Source organism: Halichondria panicea, chromosome 1 (genome assembly GCF_963675165.1).
Source record: "Halichondria panicea chromosome 1, odHalPani1.1, whole genome shotgun sequence".
Taxonomy (NCBI): Eukaryota; Metazoa; Porifera; class Demospongiae; order Suberitida; family Halichondriidae; genus Halichondria; species Halichondria panicea.
Window position 1 is genome coordinate 2,788,579 of NC_087377.1, and position 21,860 is coordinate 2,810,438.

The 21,860-nt window shown below is 40.2% G+C and overlaps 3 protein-coding genes and 1 long non-coding RNA gene across 7 annotated transcripts in view; 2 read left to right on the forward strand and 2 right to left on the reverse strand.

Annotated features, from left to right (window-relative positions):
• Window positions 1-21,860, reverse strand: part of LOC135332524 (uncharacterized) — a 37,148-nt gene that overhangs the window by 5,650 nt on the left and 9,638 nt on the right. The window contains exons 10-14 of the mRNA XM_064527723.1: window positions 9,907-10,020; window positions 9,011-9,109; window positions 8,422-8,523; window positions 7,426-7,595; window positions 2,021-2,084 (exon numbers count right to left, since the gene is read on the reverse strand). Of these exons, the coding sequence (XP_064383793.1) occupies window positions 7,479-7,595; window positions 8,422-8,523; window positions 9,011-9,109; window positions 9,907-9,945 (357 nt within the window). The 5' untranslated portion in view covers window positions 9,946-10,020 and the 3' untranslated portion in view covers window positions 2,021-2,084; window positions 7,426-7,478. The remainder of the gene's footprint in view (window positions 1-2,020; window positions 2,085-7,425; window positions 7,596-8,421; window positions 8,524-9,010; window positions 9,110-9,906; window positions 10,021-21,860) is intronic.
• LOC135352456 (uncharacterized) lies at window positions 12,523-16,117 on the forward strand. 4 transcript variants are annotated; one of them, XM_064551655.1, is made up of 9 exons: window positions 12,523-12,741; window positions 13,048-13,113; window positions 13,224-14,014; window positions 14,063-14,735; window positions 14,792-15,069; window positions 15,127-15,282; window positions 15,340-15,528; window positions 15,607-15,739; window positions 15,807-16,117. In XM_064551655.1, exons 3-9 carry the CDS (start codon window positions 13,229-13,231, stop codon window positions 16,115-16,117), a joined length of 2,526 nt encoding a protein of 841 aa, XP_064407725.1. In that variant the 5' UTR covers window positions 12,523-12,741; window positions 13,048-13,113; window positions 13,224-13,228. The 4 variants fall into 4 exon arrangements, with proteins under 4 accessions (XP_064407725.1, XP_064407714.1, XP_064407720.1 ...); XM_064551644.1 differs by having other exon boundaries at window positions 13,048-14,014; XM_064551650.1 differs by lacking the exon at window positions 13,048-13,113.
• On the reverse strand, window positions 16,114-17,717 carry LOC135331255 (uncharacterized). Its single transcript, XM_064526350.1, has 2 exons — window positions 16,598-17,717; window positions 16,114-16,535 (listed from the first exon to the last, which is right to left on the reverse strand). Exons 1-2 carry the CDS (start codon window positions 17,555-17,557, stop codon window positions 16,215-16,217), a joined length of 1,281 nt encoding a protein of 426 aa, XP_064382420.1. The 5' UTR covers window positions 17,558-17,717; the 3' UTR covers window positions 16,114-16,214.
• Window positions 17,780-18,581, forward strand: LOC135333777 (uncharacterized). Its single transcript, XR_010394045.1, has 3 exons — window positions 17,780-18,027; window positions 18,205-18,274; window positions 18,353-18,581. It is a non-coding gene; the product is annotated as an uncharacterized LOC135333777 (long non-coding RNA).

Here is a 21,860-nt window from a genome sequence, read left to right on the forward strand (position 1 = left end):
GGGCAAATAGTAAACTCAACTACTTGAGATCAGTGAAACTGTTTACATAAGAAAAATAACTTCTAGGTCTTAAACATACATCAGACAACTTGGCTGTAACCGCAAAACTTAAGCACATAAAAAAGAGTCATCACAGCATACCGTATATCTTCTAATTTATCGGACAGCAAAAAATAATTATTTTGGAAATTGTCCGGGTATAATTGGAACAGATTTTTATAGAGCATGCAAAGTGTCCGGAATAATTAGAACAAGCAAGCAGCTGCATGCGAGCTAGCTAAGTTTAATAGAACAAGGTATGACTGAATAGTTGCAATAGCTATCTAAAACTAGCTCTCAAAGCTATCTAACTGCAGCACTCTAAGTCTTACTTGCCGTCTATGAATGAAACTCAACTTTTCAAGGGTATTGTCCGGATATTTAGAACAAATGTAATATTAAAGCACTGGATTGTCCGTTGCAATGAAAATTGCCCAAAAGAGTGTCCAGGGTAATTAGAAGTGTCCGATAAATTAGAAGATATACGGTAATCATGTATTCTCCAATGAGTTTCATTGGCATATGGAGCTGTTCCCTGTGCAAAGTCACTATGGTGTATTTGCAGTGCCCCGGACGTTTTTATAAGCGCTTAATGATTATGTGGCTTTGTGATACTAGTAACAGCCTTTGAACTATCGCATGCTGTATGGCTTGTTCATCAGTTAAAGGCCAGTGTGGCAGTGACCACCAGCACAAGATGCCACTTAAGGCCAGTGTGGCAGTGACCACCAGCATAAGATGCCACGGCCAGTGTGGCAGTGACCACCAGCATAAGAAAGGCCAGTGTGGCAGTGACCACCAGCACAAGATGCCACAGGGTATTGTGGTCACTCATGAATATTCATGAGTTTAATTCTGTCAGCTTTTTCTCTTTTGCAGATTCAAGAAGTCTGCTGTACTTACATTGTATGATTATCAACTCTATTGCTATTGTTTTGTGTAAGAACGCCATGATTATGAAGATGCATGAATGAGAAAAGTGGGCATCAAAACCGCAAGTATATAGATTATTTTTTGCGTCAATTTATAAAAGCAGTAAGTACTTTCAGCAAGCTTTATATTGGTATCTATATGTAGCTAAGTACCTTCCAGAGGGCCAGACGAAGAGATATTCGTTGTAAACTTCACACGGGCGAGTAAAAGCTAAGAATAGATGATAAGTATCTAAAAAATATGCTTGATCTCCCGATAAACAGGAGGCTAGCTCCAACTAGATCTTCGTCTGGCCCTGCCCCTACCTTTATTTATCTGATGAATCTTTATTTTTGTAAGACCCAGCCAGTGACAACCAGCACAAGATGCACTGTATGTTATCAGTTGACCACAGTATTTTCATAGCATAGATGCCACATATCGATCTCATGCCGCACATTATGGAACACCATCTATAAACAATGCTCCGTTCACGCATAATCTGGCAATGGAATGTGCCGACTGATAATGTAATTATGGTCACCTAGCTTATGCTTATAATGATATTCATCCTTACACACATCCTTACAAACGCAATTAACCTATCATGTTGTGTGTGTGCATGACGTCAAGAGTTTATGATAGAGAGGAGAGTATCGAACGTAGGCATACTGTACATCAGATGTATGCGGAGAGTAACGTGACTTCCTGTATCTGTCACATGCTTGGAATTTGCACACTGACCAATCCAGTGTAGGTGATGTAATCTATCAAGAAAGTAGATTACATCACCCACATATGGATGGGTTGATAGATTACATCACCCACGCTTGGATTGGTCAGTGTGCAAATTCCAAGCTTGTGACAGATACAGGAAGTCACGTTACTCTCCGCATACATCTGATACACAGTATGCCTACGTTCGATACTCTCTCCTCTATCATAAACTTTTGATGATGTGGTTGCCTAATATAATTATTATGCTCAAAATGTTTGCCTATAGTTCTCCAAGTTAATGATGGGACCACCTCATGTACTCGAGTGTGCGTGTGTGTGTGTGCATGGTTACCTTCCATTGGTAATTCTCTTTGACACTTCCAGTGTGTTTGTCCGGCATTATGATCTCCTCCTCTCTGTGTGGGCGTGTGTGTGGGTGTGGGGGGCGTGAACAGGATTTGTACCGTACCTTATACACAGGCAGTCATATTCCACACTGTCACTAATTACATGTACATGTACATGCACATACATGTACTATACACATCTAGTACGTGTACTATACACATCTAGTACGTGTTAATTACACGTAGTACTATACACATCTAGTACGTGTTAATTACACGTAGTACTATACACAGTACTGTAATAGATCGTCGTATACACACACATCACACAGTACAGTGACGTGCACATAAACCCAACCACACATAAACTGCCCAGCACACATCAACTCCTTTTCCTCTTATTCTCCCCAAAAGGCCCAAACACAACTGCCCAAACTATACTATACATTAGTGAGGTGGAGGATTATTCTGTGCTGGGCAATGAAGTGGTTAATTTACTGATGTAAACAGTTGTACTTATATGACGTAATAACTCCTTAGCAATTGGAAATGGGGATCATTAACTAAATTAAGCGTTTAGCAGAGAGAGTTTGTACATGACTGTATTATAGACAACACACACAATAGTTCTGTGTTTACACCAATTTAACCACATTCACTTGCTACATTTTAGGTGTGTGTGTTTTTTTCTCCTCGACTTATTTCAATCACTGTATTCACAACATGCTACATGTATGTTGTGAATGCAATCACTGTATTCACAACATATGAAAAAAGCTAGGCCTTGGGAATTCCTGGGGCTTCACAATATCCACAAATCTAATGTCAATAAACCGCCCACGCAAATAGGCCTTCCTGTTGATATAAAAAGCATGCACATGGAACTGAAATAATATTTAAAAATAATGCCTGATCAAGTCACAGAGACTAGTTGTTGCACCCAAGCTGCTGTAGCTCAAGGAGGCTATTTTAGTCTTGTGAGAGCCCCACACTGCCCTCAACACCAGGAGAGTGGACAATTGCAAGTATCAGTATGCTGCAGCAACAACCCTGTTGCAGCATGGCATGGACCATGCTTCCAGGTCAGTATGCATGCTACTAGATCTATATGCAGTAGCAATATTAAATGAGGTCATGCAGATACTAAACTACTAGCATAGTTATAAATATTCGCATTTATTTATAGTCATTTAATATGCATGAAAGCAGCTATATACAGTACAGAGACTAAACGATGAATCTGTTGCAGGAAGGACAGTATGAACCTGAGCATGAACTCCAGTCATATAATCCAGATGCGCAACAAGGTATAATTATAAGCATTTGTTCGTACATGCATGCATGCATGGACAAGCTGCATGGGGGTTACTGTTAAGGGCGCCCCCACATATATAGTAATAAAATGACATAATTTAACCAGCAATGTTTAGATTAGACTGGCAAACTTCCTATCAGCCACTCGTCTCAGCTGCAACGAGCATTGCAGCCTATCAGATTGCTCAACGTCATATTAGCCCTGTAATTGTAACCGCATTTACACTTCAGGGGATTCAATGCATTCCATAGTAGCTAAATCTCATAGCAAAATTTAACCACATTATTTATAATGATATTCATATTGGTAGTGTCATATGATCTATACACTTCCGCTGAGACGAGTGACTGATAGGCAGTTGGTCAGTCGCTCGCGCTACACGCTCGGGCGGCTGTTGCCGCCAGTCTACGTTTAGTTCACGTGTGCAATCTGAGACTTGCACTCTCAGTATTTCATTTCGATGCGTGCATCATATGAATTCATTATTTTGTCTCACAGATGTTGCTTTGGACTCTACTCCACACAACTATACCCTAAAAACAGTTGTTACAGGCCTCACAGTGAGAGTGGACTTCATGCACCACTGTACGCACTGAGCAAACGTTATTTATGTAAAAGCGGCTTCGTTCCAGCACTGCATGGTCTTCTATTATTCTATTATTCTATGTATCCGTTTCTTTTCCTGAGTGATATACTTTTTCTTGACATGTGACTACCCCCTTTTGTACAGTTTGTGAAATATATAAAATAAACATGAACTTACTTATTCTTCACTGCCACGATTGTAACTAGATCTACTGTGATGCACTAGCATGTAATAGGGGGTGTGGTCAACAAATGTGGGAGTGGCCAAACAATTTGCGGCGTGCGTAAACCTTCCCCTCCAAACTTTTAATTCTAGATGAAACCCTGATAGTGTATAATACGTATATAAAGTCAAGTAGTGTAGCAATACAGTGCGTCCAGTTAGATTACCACAAATTGTAGCTGTACTTAAATTTGGTAAGAAATGGTGTTGACAACACCATTTCTTACCATTAGATCCCACTTGTGTGTGTTTAGCAGGGAATTATGAGCCATAATCTCATAGTTTCCCAGGGAATTATAAGCTTGAGGGTATAAAGTACAAGTATATATAATTTTTGAATGTACAGAAATGATAATAAAGCTGTAGCTGCATGATAATTAGCTATGGCTGTTCAGTTTTTTCACTACCAGTTTCTATAGCGTTTGCTGGGTTGATGGTAGGGTTCACCAGTATCTTTTCTTGTCTCTACGAGGAACACAGTTCTGGGTCCATTGTCACAAGCATGAAAGCATGTCTTCAACTTGTAGCATTTGTCAACTTCGTCCTCCTGACTTCTGTTTCTATCCTGCAGCCATGTTTCAAATTGTTTACTTCAGTAGACTCCTGTGTCTTTTTGGGAACGACAGTGCACTGTAGCATTGCTGCAAGCTGTTCCTTGCTAGCTAGCCGTACATATCAGAACAGTTTACTGAGAAGCTTGAGCTGGGGTGGGGCTTGAGTGCAGAGAAAGAGAAAGAGGAGGCTGGGCTCATTTGTTGCAGAGCGCTTCCTGCACAAGGTGGAGTCACTAGTTTGTCCATTCCAATGTTGAAGCAAGGCCAATGCAAAGGTTTTTTAGCAGAAATCATCTAGACTAGCTTGTCAGAACAGGACATTTTCAAAAATAAAACTGTTGCTAAGGCTTGCTGCTTTTATAGATACACTTCTTGCCTGAGGCAGCCAATGAAAAGTGGGATCTAAATTAGTTAGCACATGTGCATTCGGTATCTATGGTTATAGTGTCCCTCATCCCTCGGGCAAAGCCCTCGTGATATGGGACACTATAACACATAGATACCCCATGCCCATGTACTATATAATAGTTAGACACTGTTTTGGAGGTGTCTATGGGATTTAGAAGCCCAAAGGCACTGATTTAGTATCCCGAGCGTAGCGAGGGTACTAAAGTGGCTGAGGGCTTCTAAATCACATGGACACCGACAAAACAGTGTCTAACTCATTTAGATACTAGTGCACATCGCAAACTGCTTGACTACAATACAATTACTTGACAACGGAATACTAGGTATACTAAGTAAATATGCAGGTATACTAAGTCCCATAGCATACCTGCTCTGAGGCACTTTTCCCATGTACTTCCCATGTAGATCTTATCAACTAGTGTCTAACTATAACATAGAAAACCTACCATTGCACATTACCAATAGAAAACCTATACCATTGCACATTATACCAATAGAAAACCTACACCAGTACACATTGCTACACATTGGTGTAGGTGAATAATAATTTGCTGCACCACAAACCCACCACGTTATGTTTCCATGAAAACACTTTTGGGTACCGTTGTAGCTTGGTGTAGGTATAGTGGGTAATGGGTTACAGATAGGCCCTGGTAAATTATGTTCTTTTTTCTGCCTATTATGTTTTTGAGCATTGCCCCAAATTCAGCCTATTATGCTTGTGCAAAAGAACCTATTATGCCCCACATTGATGTCATAAATAATCTTTTTCAGCAGTATTTCGTAACCAAAAAATTATCTCTTGTTGTATTGTACATTTGTAACAATTCAAGATGTAAAAAAGGCTTTTAAAACACGTTCAGCAGCAGCAGGGAACCATTGGATTTGCACGAAACTGACCAAATTCACAATTTTAACCTATTATGCTCCAATTATGCCAGCATAATGACCTACCTAACCTATTATGCCCCAAATTATGCCAGCATAATTTACCAGGGCCTAGTTACAGACAATTGCAAGTTGGTTGTCCAGTTGAAGTGCAGTGTCTGAATTGCACTGTAGTAATTTAGGCCAATTAAGGGTGACCACAGTGTTTTGGTTAGAGGCTTGCAAATTTTGAATGTTGCTTGGATAGCTAGCTAGGATCATGCCCAATGCAATTTCAGACGATTTGTAAGGTGGAGGATTATATGGAGGCATTACTCAATCAAGAAGTGGTAGAAACGAGCGGCTCGCGTACTACTCTCACAAAGCGAAAGGAAGACACCTATAAGCTATAATTTGCAGCAAACAAGCCCAGCAAATGAGCGGCTCCTATACTACTCTTGAACAAAGCGAAAGGAACTTTAGGAAGAAGCCAAAGCTAGAATCCCAGCACTTCCATACATCCAGCTCCTCCCCCATGCAGCCTTGCAGCAAAAAAGCACAGCACACTGCCCAAAAAACGAGCGTCTCCTACTACTTTCGAACAAAGCCAAAAAAAAAAACTAGACTCTTTCATTCTAGTTCTGTTATTATAATTACTAGACAAAGCATCTAGCTACAATAATTGTTATGTTATTACATGACTGTGTATCTTCTTGTAAATCACAATACAATGTACAATGTTGTAGTTTGTAGCCCAGAGCAATCTATAGTACCGGTACTATAGCTCATAGTTCCTTGCATCAAATGGGATCTAAGCTGTATAATCATATACTGGGAACATTTCTCCAGCAAATCTGAAATTGCTTTGGACATAATCCTAGCTTAGCCTACGCTCTCCTTTTCTTTTCTTTGTCACAATAGTTCAGTGACAAATTGGAGGAGCAAAGAAAGAAAGAAAGGGAAGATTTCCTTTTTCGTTGTCTCTTCCTTCTTTCTTTCCTCCATTCTTCTCCATTCTTAATTCTTATTGAGGCCCGCAAAGGAGGCTAATCCTAGCTAGCTAATATCATCAGAGACTCAAACAAAAACACTGTGGTCACCCTAATTGGGCTAATTACTATACAGTGCAATTCAACACTGCACTTCAACTGGACACAACCAACTTGCAATTGTCTGTAGTAGCTTTGCATTGTACCCTCCCTCTCAGAGTAATAAAACAGTAATCTAGTTGTGTACAGCTAAGGTCCTAGACTTCATCACATAATCTTCATCACATTAAATATAAGTTGTTTAATGGTTTAGGTTTCCTGACCGTGCATCCTTTATTGGGTCTTATAATTATGTTCACAGTGTCTATAATTCATGATTTACCAGTTTTTAGCTATTGTGTCTAAACAGGCTTACAAAACTAGTTACGGCTGGGCACTAATAAAGTACATACATAATCTATACTCATACCTCTACCATGGTGTCAGGTAGTAGCTTAGCCTTGAATAGTGCCAGTAGACAGTCTAGTAGCTAGGTTCTTCCAACCTTATCTCAAGATGTCCCCATATTGTTGTGCCAGTGAGAACATGGCCTGCACACTCTGGCGTACTTGTATTGACCCACTCAAAGACCCGAAGAATCTGTGGAGTTGATACTCAAAGAGACTTGACACGGTGTATGATGTAGCTAAGAAAGACAGTTGGCAAGTAGTTATAAATATATATACTCATCACCCACCACACAACAACAAAACTGTAAGTTCGTATTAAGTCCATGGTATAAAAAAGTGTGTGCATTTTAGTTTGGTCTCCATACACAAACACAGGTACACGCGTGCAACAAGACTTCACGAGAAGTGAAAGAACTTCTATTCCCTTTTAAGGGAGTACAGTGACAATATTAGGCCCTGGCAAATTATGTTCTTTTGTTCCCCTATTATGCTTTTGAGCACTGCCCCAAATTCAGCAAAAACCTATTATGCCCCACATTGACGACTATTTTTTCACTCAAATTATGCTGGCTTAAAATTGTGAATTTGGTGTTTCGCAAATCCAAAGGTCCTCTGCTGCTGCTGCTGAACGTGTTTTTTTTCTTTCTTCTTTTTACATCTAGAAGATTATGCATGTGAACCTTCAGTTTTGTTGTTGTAGACACTACATGTACTAGCTTACAACCTTCCCCCCAGAATGGAAGCATTTCATGAAACCCACAAAAGAGACACAAGATCAACTAGAGTTATTACTATCAGATCTGCAAGAGTTCTACAAATGGCCGGTATATCGAGGTGGCCGTACTTCAGAGAGCCGGAATAGCGAGAGTCTACTGTAACAATTAACATGACAGTGATGATATGAGGTGGTACCTTGGAGAGTGTCTCAAATAGTTACCCAGGTGTAATAGCCCATGCAATTTAAACATGATACTCAATAATTATTATGTGGCATGACAGTGATGATGAGGTGATACCTTGGAGAGTGTTTTGGTGAGTGTCTCAAACACGTTGGAGCAATAGAGGCTGCAGTCAAAGTTGACATAGAGCTCAGCAGTGAAGTGGGGCAAATGACACAACTGTGTGTGTGTGTGTGTGTGTGTGTGCATTGATGGGTGTGGATACACAAGAGTAATGGCTACCCATGCAACAGCAAAGAAAGAGCCAATTTTTGAAACATGAACATTTCTCGCCATGAAAAGTGGATTATGCTGTATAGTTAGCAAATGAGGCATTCAAACTATTCTTGGCAATTGTTAATTTGTAGCGTGGGACAGAGTATCAAGCTAAAACATTGGAGATGGTAACTATCAGTATTCATGATGTACATACTGATAAGACCATGGGGACATAATCTGACCAAAGCTAGCCCAGTCCACATGCCAACAAACCCCATATGCCCAAGGGCTAATCTGACCAAGTAAACCCCATAGGCTAATCTGACCAAGCTAGCCCAGGCCACGTGCCAACAAAGCCTATGGGGGTAATAACACCACCAGAGACACACAAGTACAGTGTATTGGCCTGAACGTAATAATTAACATAACAGTGATGAGGAGGTAATACCTTGGAGAGTGTTTTAGTGAGTGTCTCAAACACGTTAGAGCATAGGCTGCAGTCAAAGCTGACGTAGAGCTCAGCAGTGAAGTGGGGCAAATGACACAACTGTGTGTGTGTGTGTGAAAGTGGCCGGAGTAGCAACTGAGCATAATTATTTACCCGCTATAATAATAATACGCTATCAATTATTACAACACTGAAAATGCTTCACTGCAGTGTGTACAATATTGAAGCCAACAGAGTGCTGTATCTGTATGCAGTGGGCCGAAACGATAATACAACACTCAAAAAACTGCCTTTGAAAGTTTTCAAGCTCTTGGTGAGATACACAACGCTTCTATATGATGCACAGTAGGTATGGATGCTCAGCACAGCATGCACTAAGAGTCCCAGTGGGGAGCTGTGAATGATAGTAATAACATTTCCCGCTGGGTTGGCGGGGTGTCTAGAGCCGAAACGCGGATCAACCTTTTGGCATTATACACAGAAGTGATTGTGCGCACGTGCTCCGTTTCCCATCCCTCTCCCTTCTTATATCTATCATGGTGCAATTCAGCATAAACTATAGGTACTATAGGAACACAAGCATGAAAAAGTGCTCTGTGTACCTCTAGCTACTTCACGACAATCGAGACTATATTTTCTTTGTTTCCAATTGATACCTACTATCACAGGGGGCATGTGATTCAGTAATGGGGGTAGCTCTGAGATGTATGCTTTGGACACAATAAGTTTCCCGGGCTTTTGCGGGAGTTACGAAGAGATACACGGATGGTCCCAGAGCCACTATGTAGACTTCATTGTAAAACATCACGTGAATCACTTCCGTTTCCAATCCCTCTCTTCTACTCTATCTATGGTTACAGTAATAGTCCCACTGACAATGGGGTAAGTGCACTCACTAGCAGGTCACAGTTGTTGAGGTGTAGGAACTGGTCCATATAGTCGAGTATAGTCAGCCATAGATCATTGAAGGTAGGTAGGAGGGAGAGAGACGGCAAGTGCTGGAGAAACACCTGTGTGTGTGTGTGTGTGTGTGTGTGTGTGTGTGTGTGTGTGTGTGTGTGTGTGTGTGTGTGTGTGTGTGTGTGTGTGTGTGTGTGTGTGTGTGTGTGTGTGTGTGTGTGTGTGTGTGTGTGTGTGTGTGTGTGTGTGTGTGTGTGTGTGTGTGTGTGTGCATGTGGTGTGTGTGTGTGTGTGTGTGTGTGTGTGTGTGTGTGTGTGTGTGTGTGTGTGTGGGCGGTGTGTGTGTGTGTGTGTGTGTGTGTGTGTGTGTGTGTGTGTGTGTGTGTGTGTGTGCGCGCGCGCGTGTGTGTGTGTGTGTGTGTGTGTGTGTGTGCATGTGTGTGTGTGTGTGTGGTGTGCATGTGTGTGTGTGCATTGATGGGTGTGGATACAAGAGTAATGGCTACCCAACAGCAAAGAAAGAGCCAATTTTTGAAACATGAACATTTCTCGCCATGAAAAGTGGATTATGCTGTATATAGTTAGCAAATGAGGCATTCAAACTATTCTTGGTAATTGTTAATTTGTAGCGTGGGACAGAGTATCAAGCTAAAACATTGGAGATGGTAACTATCAGTATTCATGATGTACATACTGATAAGATCATGGGGACACAAAGCTAGCCCAGTCCACATGCCAACAAACCCCGTATGCCCATGGGCTAATCTGACCAAGTAAACCCCATAGGCTAATCTGACCAAGCTAGCTCAGGCCACATGCCAACAAGGCCTATGGGGGTAATAACACCACCAGAGACACACAAGTACAGTGTATTGGCCTGGACGAACATGACAGTGATGAGGAGGTGGTACCTTGGAGAGTGTTTTAGTGAGTGTCTCAAACACGTTGGAGCAATACAGGCTGCAGTCAAAGTTGACGTAGAGCTCAGCAGTGAAGTGGGGCAAATGACACAACTGTGTGTGTGTGTGTGTGTGTGTGTGAAAGTGGCCGGAGTAGCAACTGAGCATAATTATTTACCCGCTATAATAATAATACGCTATCAATTATTACAACACTGCTTCACTGCAGTGTGTACAGTCAATATTGAAGCCAACAGAGTGCTGTATCTGTATGCAGTGGGTTGACCCAACACAGCTGACCATTGTAAAGGTGCACAACGCAATCATGATACGACTGTATACATTGGTATGCTTGACAAGTGCACAGGCTGCTTTCACATTGTAAACCACAAAAATAGTAAACATTACAAACCAATGGCTGCTACAGGTTGTACTTGACCTTATCGTAATATCTGTAAGTCTTAGATCTTAAGGCGTTTCTAAAACAGCTTCAAGAAGAACAATTTCATCTCTAGCACTTAGTCTTTTAGTAGTAGTTTTGTGGTACCCTAGCTTGAATGTTTTCAACTGTACTAATTTCCTCACCGTCCTGCATATATACAGTAGTAGGGTTCACATTGAGATATTCAGCTATTGTTTTGTAAGATAACCAAGGTCACACCTCTGGTGTATCATCAAATTCCTCCTTGCCTGTAGCAGCCTGTGGTTTGCATGTTTACTATTTGTGATTTACTACGTGATACCAGCTTGTTGCAAAGGTGCATAAAAGCACTGTACCAATGTATACTAATACTGACAAGGCTCTTGTCAGTATTAGCATAGATTGAATAGAGAGAGGGATTGGAAACGAAAGTAGCGTCACGTGACATTTTACATTGAATTTGCAGCATGGCACCAGAGAGCCTTTGATGTCAATCCGTGTTGTTACGGTTGCTCAACACGCGGGAAACAATATTTCATGAATTATGATCACTACAAGATATTCAGAGCCCCCTAAAACGCCATTCTCATGCCCCCTAAAGGTGAGCATCAGTTGGAAAAGATTTTTGACTTTTGTGAAGAGAGCTAGAGGTACAAAACACGCTATATGAGATCTTTATGTACCTAGAATGCTTCTAATAATTTTTTTAGCTAAGACAGTGCAACTCATCGGTGTACTGTGTCCCATAATTATGGTCTCAAGTGTCAGTTGGAAGTGCAAGTTTTAGTAGTATAATCTAGCAGACAGTCAAGGTACTAGATTTTACCAACGTTAGATACACAGCCTCGATTAAAACCCGGCGTAACGCGGATATAATTCGAGGTAACTTCTGTTTCCAATCCCTCTCCCTATTCGGTATTCGTACAGTCGTATCATAATATCAGTATAATATCAGTACTAATACTGACAAGAGGCTCTGTATCATTTTTCATGACAAATTATACACAGTAGGGCCATACATAATTATAATAATATCTAGATTTACACCATATAATTATTATATCTTTTACCGACGGATTTTTGATAGGTCATATCGACAGCTTGATTGAGTTTTGGCTGCCTTGGTCACCTCATTATGGCACATGCTAAACAAGAGTAGATATAGATAGGAGTCTATCTATGATAAGAGCAGTGTCGAATCTTTCCAGTATCTATATGTCTTCATGTAGTCTTAGCTAATTACCATGCCTTTCTTGTTACCATCCATGTAACGTAAATAGGAGGAGATGGTGCAGCCATAGATGATACAGTACTGACGTGGATGTGAAACGGCCTAGTATCCGGAGGGGTCCACGGGAATTGTCTGAAGCTATCATAGTAACGAGCAAATTATGTCAGAAACCTTGTAACTGTCATATTTGTATAGCAACCAGAGCGTAGAAAACAGTGTTCTGTGTCTGTGAAGCCGTGAAAGTGACCTGCACACATTGATATTTGCATTGGGCTTGCAGGTAAGACTAGTTTCTCTAAGCTTACGAGTGAATATCATATTTTAGTATACATTTTCCTGTAAAAATGCTTTGTGTGAGATTATTGGCTTGGACAATAACTATTTAAGTTACCATTCAGTAGTAATACTTGAAGTACATTGTAAACTGCGAGGAGAATCTATGTTTGACAACTGTTATGAAAGTTTAAGTGCTGTACAAAGGCCTAAAGCATGAGTTGGTTGCACTTTTTGTGTGAGATTATTTCCAAACCTGTTGAACCTACTTTTTGCATATTTTGCTAATGAAAACCTTCATGTATTGATGCAGCAGGAGAATCTATTAACTAAGCATACAGTCAAGCTATTGAAAAAATACAGCCTCAAGAAAAAATATGTAAAATCCATGTAGTATAAGTTACTGTTACAGTATAATGATAATAATTAATTTTTTTGGTATAATTATAGCTGAAAATAATTATTTATTCAGACCATGTTATAATTCAGAGAACATGAGTGATAACCCCAATTATCACATGAAGCGTAAGAAAGGAACAAGGTCAAACTTTTACAGGAAAAAAAATGTTGAAAGAAAACAACGTCAGCAAGCACTGATAGACCCTGACAACGATTTGCACGACACGAGTAGCAACTCTCAAGTACGCCTCAACGTTTTACTTCCACCACAATGGCATGATGTAAGCAACAGTACATCTCGAGGCGTTGCTGCTCAGTATGGTAAGATGGAGATGGGGCCCGATGATGTCATTCAAGCTACAAGGTCCGTACTGCTGCATGAAGACAAAAGATGGTCGGTATATGTGCTTGGAAAAAAAGTTTCAGAATCATGCCTTATACTGAAAGATCAACCTCCTCAAATCGCCAGTGCCCACGAGCTATCACTCATTATCAAGCTTGTGGATGACGCCTCACTGTGCCCAGGTAATCCAGAAGAACAATATGCAATACTTTGTCGCCAACGAATTAGGCGAGGTGAAAACATTAGCATCGATAATTCTACGATTATTAATCAAGGAATACTATACGAGAGCACAGCAAGAAAGGATGATTGCGAGCTGCTTATTCATCGAACTGCAGTGACAGGCCTGTACCCAGCACCACAACGCTGCACCAGCTGTAATTCATTCCGAGGAACACTGCGTGTAGCAATGTCTCGCCAGAAGCAAAGCATTGACCATGAGATCGACCATACTTCAACAACTAGTCACACCACGTTTGCTAGCCTCAACCCTAAAGACAAGGACACCCGATTGAGAAATCTGCAGCAGAGTTTGAAGGTATATTCCTATTTTGCATAACAATTATAATTATATACATGTATATAGATGACAAAACGGATGGTCAAACGACTTGAAGTCAACGTCATTAGCTTGATGGAGAAGGAAGCAATTCCCCTGCTAGAGACCGACAATGCGGACATTTCAACAATTACAAGCGAATTGAACTCATTGGTTGCCGAGAAGTTTGCTCCCGAATCTCCCCAGAGAGTATTTTGGGACCAACAAAGGCAATATAACAGCCTGAAAGACAAGCGGCAGATGAGATGGCACCCTCTAGTGATCAGATTTGCACTAAATTTGAAGTACATGTCCTCCTCTGCCTACAATGCTGTTGCACGTGGTGGGGTGATAAACCTTCCTTCAGAAAGAACGCTTTCTGATTATACTCATTGGACATCACCACACACGGGTGTGCAACTGGAGTTCATTGAGGAGTTCAAGCGTCTTGTAGAAGAAGAAGTCAAATGCGGCCAATATCACTGTGCTTTATCTATGGATGAAATGAAAATTAAGAGTGGTCTTGTCTTCAACAAGCATACTGGCGGTTTATGTGGGTTTATTGACCTTGGCAGTGCTAATAGAGATATCGAGTATGCAGTTAGTGATCACGAGCAAGATGCCAAGCTAGCGGAACAAGCATTTGTTTTTCTAGTTCGAGCTGTATTCAAACCTTCACTGTCTATGTCAATAGCCCACTACTTTACAACTAACTTGAAAGGTAACAAGTTCATTCCATGCACTGCCAGTTGATGTATACCATTATGTTACTTTCAGGAGAGCAGATATTCCCTTTGGTGTGGGATGTGGTCGAATCTCTCGAAATGTACGATATACCGGTAGTATCTCTCACGAGTGATGGGGCAAAACCAAACCGGCGATTCTATCGCATGTGCCAGGATTCGGAGAAAAGAGTCAGCGTACCACACAAGACCACCAACCCATACAGAGTTGACTCAGAGCTTTTCTTTTTCTGCGATGCACCTCACCTTCTGAAGACAGCTAGAAACTGCTTCAGTAATTCGTTTTCACACTCAAAAAGCCGGGCAATGCAGGTAACTATATATAGATTTAATGACTTCTCGAATACTGTTACTTATTTTTGATTTCAGAAATGTGGGCAGACGATCAGCTGGAAGTGGATCGAGAGCCTATACCTAATGGAGACTACAACCAGTACACCAGGGGTTCGATTGTGCCACAAATTGTCAAGGAATCATGTGTGGTTGAACTCATTCACACGAATGAGAGTGCACCTAGCAGCCCAGGTATACGTTTTGTCCCACAACAATTATTTTATCCCTAATAAAATTATATTTATATAGGTTATGAGTGAAAGTGTTGCATGTGCGCTGCAAATGATTAACAGTGATGGTACGCAGCAAACCCGGCTGTTCATCAGGATGATCGATAAGTTCTTCGACCTCCTGAATGTTAAAGGACCACTAATAGGCAAGCTAAAACGAAAAGAGAATTCGTTACCATTTAAAAAGGCAACAGATGAGAGATTTAAGGTTAATATTTTTTTTACATGCATGCATGTCATTGTCTATAATTGTGACAATGAACTCATAAAAATAATTATTTAATAGTGGCTAACAGATGATTTTCTTGGATACCTTGCTGAGTGGGAAAAGGAAATTGCAGAGACACCAGGACTCAAAGCAAAAGAAAAGCAGAGACTAGGGTTAAGTAGAGAGACAGTGCAAGGCATGAGAATTACAGGTGAGTGTTGTTAATAGCGTATAGCTATACCGTATGTCATTAATTATACTTTTATTTCAAATTGCAGTGTCATCCTTTGTTGAATTAGGACGTCAATTACTGCAACTGCCGAATGTTAACTACCTCTTAAGTGAAGTTTTTTCCCAGGATCCACTAGAGCGTTATTTCTCTAGGCAACGCCATCGTGGAGGAAGCAATGAAAATCCGACTGCTTTTCAAGTACCATACAATGCGTCTACACTTGTACAGCAAAGGTCTATCTACAGAGACTTAAAGTCCATGAATGTTGATTCAGAAACTGACAAGCTAGAATGTGTCTCACAGCCACTTCGTAAGAGATCAAGAAATCATTCATCATGTACTCTCGTTGAACTTTAGAATAATTATCATCATGATCATCAACATTAAATTATGACTTCCACAACACATAATATTATTATTATGATTATTGTATTGAGAAAATTAATTAAGATCGTTATTGTTTTGGCTTTAAAGTTTTTCTGGTTCCTTTCTTGTACTTAGACTCGAATTTCATTGTCCATTCTTTTGCGAAAGCGTGTCCACGGATGTGTATCCACAGTTCACATATCTGCTGCAATAGTTCAATGCTGTATAGCTCGTACTTGGTAGGAATTGAATTAGCAATTTCTTCCCAATACAGCAGCACTGTGTCCGACTGAAGTACTTCGTCTTGTACCTTTGTACATATCTGACTGTGATCAGGAGTTGTTTTGAGGGTGTCTGTGCATAGATACTTTCGTACAACCATCTCAATCGACTCTATGCACAGAAACACCTGCGCAAAAAAATCATAATTTATAACATGGCTAAGTATACACAATAAATTATTGTATTTACCTTGTCATTGATATGATACAAACCACCTCTGTCGATCAATTCAGACCAAAGCTTGCTGTATTCATATGCAGTAGTCGGTTCACCAGGTTGATTAGTACACTTCATTTGGGAGAGAACTTTGACAAAGAGACTCCTCTTCTCCTGTACCTTGATATTTTTTGATGGTTTTCTGTATTTCTTTAGCAAACTAACAGCAACATATCCCGCCATATACCTTACTGCGTTACTTTCAAGCGTTGTCAGTGGTTGAGTCTGTACGTTTGCCTGTGTTGAGCTCAAACCATACAGTTTCTTGTCTGCCTTGCTCTTGATGAGTTGCTTTAAAATCCGGTCTAAAAGGAGTTGCATGGCAAGTTGATGTTGCTCGAAGTGTGCTTCTGGGATTTCACTGATTAAATGTTCCCAAATCCTTTTTGTTTCGGGGCTACAACGTGTGCGGTGAAACTCCGTCCAAATTTTACCTCGAACAGCAGCTGGCAAATGGTGAATTTGACTTGCACTTAGGCATGTGTTCATTATCTGAACCAACTCTGTAACATATCTCTCACATTTCCTCTCAACAACCAATTGCTCGATGGCATCCAAAATGACCGAAATACGTTTACCTTTGGGAGAACGCTTGATTAGTTCTTCCTGTTTTAAGGTTTGAACACACAACAAAAATGTCTCACAGTAGTACTGCTTTTGTACTTCAACTGCCTTCTGAGCTCCATCTGTCTGCATGCTACAACTGCTAGCATTGAGTGCTGATTTGGTTTTGGACACCGGCACTAGTATCATCTCGTGCTTACTGCCAATGATATCTTGCACTAGTTCCTCCACTAATTCTACCTCCTCAAATTCATCACTACTGCTCTCGCTTGAAGAAAGACTTGCAATATCAATATCTTCTCCGTTGATGTTGTGCAAAGCCTCAGCCATCTCTGCATTATTTGAGCATGCGTGCCACCTGCTAGGCATAACCTCGATATTTCCCTCGGCGTTTATTTGGAACAAATTGCCTAATTTACGGAAACTAGTAAATTACCTCGGATATGCTCGTTACTATGATAGCTTCAAGCAGAATACCGGAATCCGGAAACGTTTCACATCCACGTCAGTACTGTATCATCTATGGTGCAGCCATAGATAGTATCTGCGGTGCAGCGGAAGTAAATTATAAAAGGTATCCACCATATAAATTATAAAAGGAGAATTCACACCGCAAGGTTCACAATACTGATGTGCCTATCTGCAAAATAATGATGATGTCTGAGCAAGTTACCAAGACTGGCTGCTGCATGCCATCTGCAGTAGTTCATGGAGACCACTACTTAAGTTTTGTGAGAGCTCCACACTGTCATCTCCATCAGGAGAGCAACAATCCACAGACACAGTGCAGGGAACTAGTGGGCTGCAGCATCAACAGAGTTGATGTTCCATGCTTCCAAGTTAGTTGCATGCTATAAAATTCTCTCTGAGCTAGACCTGACTGTATTGGATTTCAAAATGGGGTCATGCAGATAATAATTATAACTGGAAGCACAAATATTTGCAAATATTAAATGATCATGATCTGCAGAAATTAACACTCATGCATTATAATTATAGAGACTAATCTGTTGCAGGAACTTCCCGAAGGACAGCCTGAACTTGATCCTGTAGTTGATCCTCCCCAGCCGTATAATGCACAACAAGGTAAGCATAATTATTTTGTTCGTACCAAAATTACAACATTCATCATGTGTTCATAATTGTTATTCATTTGTCTCACAGATGTATCTTTGGACTCTACTCCGCACAATTATACCCTCAAAAGAGTCGTGACAGGTCTCACAGTGAGAGTGGATTTTATGGAACACTGTACGCACTGAAGAAACGTAGCTTGTTGAATTGGTAGCTTTGTTCCAGAACTCATCCTCTCTATAATTATATGTTATTAATTTGTTAAATAATAAATCTACTTTTCTTCACGAAACTAAAGTTTGTAAATGAAAGAATTTAACCTGTATATATATATACTTACTTATTCTCAACTGCATGCAACGACTATACAAGTTACAAGTTGTTCTACAAAGAACACAGCAGCCTCTTGTGTGTGTGTGGGGGTGTACGTGTGTGTATGTGTGTGTGTGGGGGGGGGTGTACGTGTGTGTATGTGTGTGTGTGGGGGGGGTACGTGTGTGTATGTGTGTGTGTGTGTGGGGGGGGTACGTGTGTGTATGTGTGTGTGTGGGGGGGGGTACGTGTGTGTGTGTATGTGTATAATCACAACGTCTATTTTCAAGGAACAATATAATCTGATTCATGTAGCATTCATTATCACTACCAAACATAGTCAATGCACGGTTTGTATGAATGCTTGTACTATGAGGCCTGAAGGCCTGAAGGTATTAGGTATTGAAATGGGGCAACCAAATACCTTTGCAGGTTGATTCAAATCCATGCAGCCATGCAGTGCTTGCTCAGTGTTATGGTCTTACGGTCTTGAAATGCATGGAAAAGGATAACCATAATTGACTATGTTTGGTAGTGATAAGTGAAATCATACCTATGCTACATGAATTAGATTCATGCATAGTTTACCTGCATGTATATATATACATGCTGTATACACTAGCTTGAGTGCCGCTCGGAGTGAGGGCCTTCCCTGATTGGTCATTGCTTAGCAATTCAGCCAATTGATATCACTGATTTTTGATCAAATTTGATCTGGCTACTCTATAATTATTTTTGACTGTGTGTCCACCTAGGGCTATGACGTCAAGATGGATGAGGCCAGTTTAACTGGAGAGGCAGAACTTATCAAGAAACTACCGGACAGAGATGTGATGCTCCTGGCTGGAACACAGGTGATGGAAAGGAGGGAGGAGTCTTGAGGTGTGGTGACCTCCTCACAATACAGAGACACCTTCCCTTCACAATGGAGGAAATCTGAGACCTGGCCGGGGGGGGGGTGAAAACAGTCAGTGGCAGCATAGCATATGAGCTTAACACATGGAACTATAGATGGCATGCAATATACCATAGAGCCATGCATATATATAGGGTATACTATATAGGTATACAGTCAGTTGTAGCACAACACATATTTAAACTGTAGCTTTTTAAAGGGCATTATAATTTATTGCCAGGTACATTGAGACTATGTTCTCACACAGTTCATTGTACACAGGGCAACATTTCAAGGCATGTGGTTTACATAAGAATTGTGGCAAAAGCCTCAGAAGTGTCAGTGGTACCTTAGAGAAATGCACTGAGTGTAACACGTGTGTACATAATTATGTGTTATACCTATGCATCGTGTGCAGACTATATATACAGTGCATATACTGTACGTACGTACTAATGCAGGTACGCCAACTATAGTAGTCCCTATATATAATTATACTACTATAATGGCTGTTTCTGACTACTTTAATAGCTATATGGCTGTTTCTGACTACAAGTACTTTAATATAGCTATATAATAATTATTATGGCTGTTTCTTGCTACTACTTTCAATATAGCTATACTGGAGTTTGCAGAACTTTGCAGTAAAAGCATAGAGCGTTACCCGTTCCTTACACTGTGGCCTGTTTTACTCAACACACTTCTATTCAAAGATTCTGCAATCTCCAGTATAGCTGTTTCTGACTACTAATTTTAATAGCTATGGCTGTTTCTGACTATGATGCCGAAGATATGCTGTTATACTGTTACACCACAAGACACTAATCATATTTTTTATTTACTAACAAAGGATGCTATAAGAAATGGTGGGGCCTAAAAAAAAGACATATTTGCGAGTAGGAAGTTATGTGAAACATATCGTCATGTTGACAAAACACTGTACGCACTGACGTTGAATTCAGTGGTAGCTTTGTTTCCATGTACTTAGAACTCATGTATCATCAATCATATACCTCAATCTGTTATCCGTTCTTTTCCTGTGTGATATAATTTTGTACAGTTTGCATGTGAGAAAAGTTATTTTTTAAGTTATGAACATGCAGTACACTAGCCATTATTGGTAGGAATGTATTTGTTTATACTTGTAACCTATATATAGCTGTTAATTGTGTGCTATTGTCATTGTTGCTAAGCAACAACATAAACAACATAGCTAACCAGGATGCATGGGTTTCCTGGGGTTTCAATGTTCTTTGTAGAGCCCGCAACTTGTGGTCGTTGCAGTGGAAAATAACATACTTAAAAAATAACTTTCATTTTTATATCACAAACTGTACAAAATTATATCACACAGGAAAAGAACGGATAACAGATTGCGCCAACTTGCTACAAAAATGCACTTAATTCTTGAACACAGAGAGAAGGGGGGTTATTGATTGAGAAAAGTAAACAATCATTATTTTGTTGATCAACCAGCAAAGAGATATACAACATATAAATTATGTCTCTTTGCTAGCTGGTTTGGTAAAGACTATATACATGTATTAAATTAGAGCTAGGAGCCCCACTTCCTCAGTCACTGAATGCATGCACACAAGGTTGAAGGAGATAAATATATCCCCTAACATCGTTGCCATGGTTACTCAAAGAACACTGCCTCCAATAATCACTTTCATGGTTCAATCTTAGTATCAAAAGAAAGCTTACAGTGCAATAGAAACCAAGTGGGTATTTAGAGCTGCTATCACGTATTTTGTGCAGTAGGCATACAAATCATAAATTTTCACGAGCATTTTTTTCAATAAAGTTGCTGTAATCAGAGCTAGAATGAGTTCATAATATCCACCTTGTTTATAGTAGATTTCACTAAGGGCTTTCTTTTGATACCAATATAGCTTTCTACAACTTGCATGGTATTGGAAGTAGCATTATCATTCAAAACTATTGCTTGGTTAAGGTAAGTCGTATTTGGTCACAGTTAACGCAAATAATAAAATAGTAACCATGGTAATAATGTTATCAGATGAAAGGTATTCATGTTTACAATACAATTTGGAAAAGTAATGTGTAATTGACGAGATTTTTTTTTATTTAGCTACTGCAATTGCTATGAAAACACAGACTCCACATGATGTAATAATTATTGTGTACAATTTTATGCCGTCTCTTAGGGCTATATAGACTGTTCTGAGTCCATTCCAGAGGCTCCTATACAGGTCTTCTGATACAGCCTCAGGGTATTGGTATATCTTGTGGGTGGAGAGCTTGGTACCAGATCAGAATGGGACCACTCACACTTGGAACAGCGGAACACCTGCATACAAAAAACCATAATATGTACGGTCTCTTAGTACTTGGCATCATTGGTATGAGCTACTGCTTCAATAGCTA

Coding starts and splice junctions, on each gene's coding strand:
- LOC135352456 (XM_064551644.1), top strand. CDS start 13,151: ATGATAATAATTAATTTTTTTGGTATAATTATAGCTGAAAATAATTAT. Junction 15,529..15,606: donor CAACAGATGAGAGATTTAAG/GTTAATATTTTT, acceptor ATTATTTAATAG/TGGCTAACAGATGATTTTCT. Junction 15,740..15,806: donor GCAAGGCATGAGAATTACAG/GTGAGTGTTGTT, acceptor TTCAAATTGCAG/TGTCATCCTTTGTTGAATTA.
- LOC135331255 (XM_064526350.1), bottom strand. CDS start 17,557: ATGCCTAGCAGGTGGCACGCATGCTCAAATAATGCAGAGATGGCTGAG. Junction 16,536..16,597: donor TGTATCATATCAATGACAAG/GTAAATACAATA, acceptor TTTTTTGCGCAG/GTGTTTCTGTGCATAGAGTC.